At 50.5% G+C, this 2202-nt stretch overlaps 1 protein-coding gene across 2 annotated transcripts in view; it reads left to right on the forward strand.

The window, feature by feature from the left end:
• FOXRED2 (FAD-dependent oxidoreductase domain containing 2) overlaps positions 1 to 2202 on the forward strand; it is a 28754-nt gene that overhangs the window by 5063 nt on the left and 21489 nt on the right. For both annotated transcript variants that reach the window (XM_011964313.1, XM_011964314.1), the window contains exon 5: positions 764 to 930. In XM_011964313.1, coding sequence (XP_011819703.1) covers positions 764 to 930 — 167 coding nt within the window. The remainder of the gene's footprint in view (positions 1 to 763; positions 931 to 2202) is intronic.

Genomic DNA, 2202 nt, shown 5'->3' on the forward strand with positions numbered 1-2202 from the left:
TTTTTGAGATAGTCTCACTCTGTTGCCCAGGCTGGAGTGCAATGGCATAATCTTGGCTCACTGCAACCTCTGCCTCCCAGATTCAAGTGATTCTCCCTCCTCAGCCTCCCAAGTAGCTGGGATTACAGCCATGCACCACCACCCCCAGCTAACTCTTTGTGTATTTTTTCATAAAGGTGGGGTTTCACCATGTTGGCCAGGCTGGTCTCGAACTCCTGACCTTGTGATCCACCCGCCTCGGCCTCCCAAAGTGCTGGGATTACAAGAGTGAGCCACCTCGCCCGGCCGACTTCATCTCTTAAGTGGAGATGATAATACCCATCTGCTAGGGTCACGGTGAGGTTTAAATGAGACGAGAAAAGTAAGGCACTCAGTGCCAGTAATAAGTGCCACTGTAATAAGTGCCTCCTGGCCGGGTGCGGTGGCTCACACCTATCATCCCAGCAGTTTGGGAGGCCGAGGCAGACGGATCACGTAAGGTCAGGACATCGAGACCGGCCTGGCTAACGTGGTGAAACCTTGTCTCTACTAAAAATACAAAAATTAGCTGGGTACAGTGGCAGGAACCTATAATCCCAGCTACTCGGGAGGCTGAGGCAGGAGAATAGTTTGAACCCAGGAGGCAGAGGTTACAGTGAGCCGAGATCGCACCATTGTACTCCAGCCTGGGCGACAAGAGCGAAACTCCATCTCAAAACTAAGTAAGTAAATAAGTGCCTCCCACATAGCAGCTATTTTCATCAGCAGCCCTTTCCACTGGCAGGTCTCTCCGACTTAACTCGGGAAATGCATTCGGCAAGAAGTACCCGTTAATTCGAGCTAGCTACGAATCCAAAGGAAGCCGGGGCCTATTTATCCTGGGTACCGCCAGCCACTCGGTGGACTACCGGAAATCTGCTGGGGGCTTCATCCACGGATTCCGATACACAGGTGAGCCCAGCTGAGAAGGCAGAACTGTCCCCAGACAGAACCACTCTCAGCATCCCAGGGCTTACAAATCTACTCCTATGTCCAGAAGCATTAGGGGATTGCTTGTCAGTAGCTCATTGTCATAAATCGTCTTGGGGAAGTGACAGCAGGTTTTTGTGTTCTGAAGACACATCTAGGAAAGTATCAGATAAAGTGTAAAAGTCCACGCCTATAGTCCTAGCTACTTGGGAGGCTGAGGCAGGAGGATCCCTTGAGTCCAGGAAGTCAAGGTTGCAGTGAGCCGTGATGATGCCACTGCACTCCAGCCTGGGCGACAGAGCAAGATTCGGTCTCAAAAATAAAATAAAACCAAGCGTAAGCTGGGTGTGGTGGCTCACGCCTGTAATCTTACCACTTTGGGAGGCCGAGGCAGGTGGATTGTTTCAGGCCAGGAGTTCAAGACCAGCCTGGGCAACATGGCGAAATCCTGTCTCTACTAAAAATACAAAAATTAGCCAGGCATGGTGATGTATGCCTATAGTCCCAGCTACTCAGGAGGCTGGGGCATGAGTATTGCTTGAACCCAGGAGGTCGAGGTTGCAGTGAGCCAAGATCACACCACTGCACACCAGTCTGGGTGACAGAGTCAGACCCTGTCTCAAAAAAAATTAAAAACAAGCAGAAAAGTAGATACATCTGGAAGTGCTATGTTATGTGCATAAGCCCCAGACAGGTTAAGTATCATGTGTTGGCAGGAACGCTGAGCTTGAAGAATGTGAACCTGGTTCCTCCCCAGCTGGGTGGTCCTAGAGGTGAAGCTTCCAAGTCCCTGATGGACATCCTAACGTTACAGATGGAAATGAGGTGAACTCTCCACCATCGTGGGTCCATCGTGAGGGCTAAATAAGGCAATACCTGGCCACCAAGCAGCTATGAAGCTCCGTGCCCATATAGACAATTTGGGTACTGACACATTTCAATAAAAATTGCAGTCGGGGCCAGACGCAGTGGCTGACACCTGTAATCCCAGCACTTTGGGAAGCCGAGGCAGACAGATCACCTGAGGCTGGGCGTTCGAGACCAACCTGACCAAAGTGGAGAAACTCTGTCTGTACTAAAAATACAAAATTAGCTGAGTGCAGTGGCGTATGCCTGTAATACCAGCTACTCGGGAGGCTGAGGCAGGAGAATTGCTTGAACCCGGGAGGCGGAGGTTACAGTGAGCTGAGATCACACCATTGCACTCCAGCCTGGGCAACAAGAGCCAAACTCTGTCTCAAAAAAAAAAAAAAA

Source organism: Colobus angolensis, unplaced genomic scaffold, assembly GCF_000951035.1.
Source record: "Colobus angolensis palliatus isolate OR3802 unplaced genomic scaffold, Cang.pa_1.0 Scaffold65, whole genome shotgun sequence".
Taxonomy (NCBI): Eukaryota; Metazoa; Chordata; class Mammalia; order Primates; family Cercopithecidae; genus Colobus; species Colobus angolensis.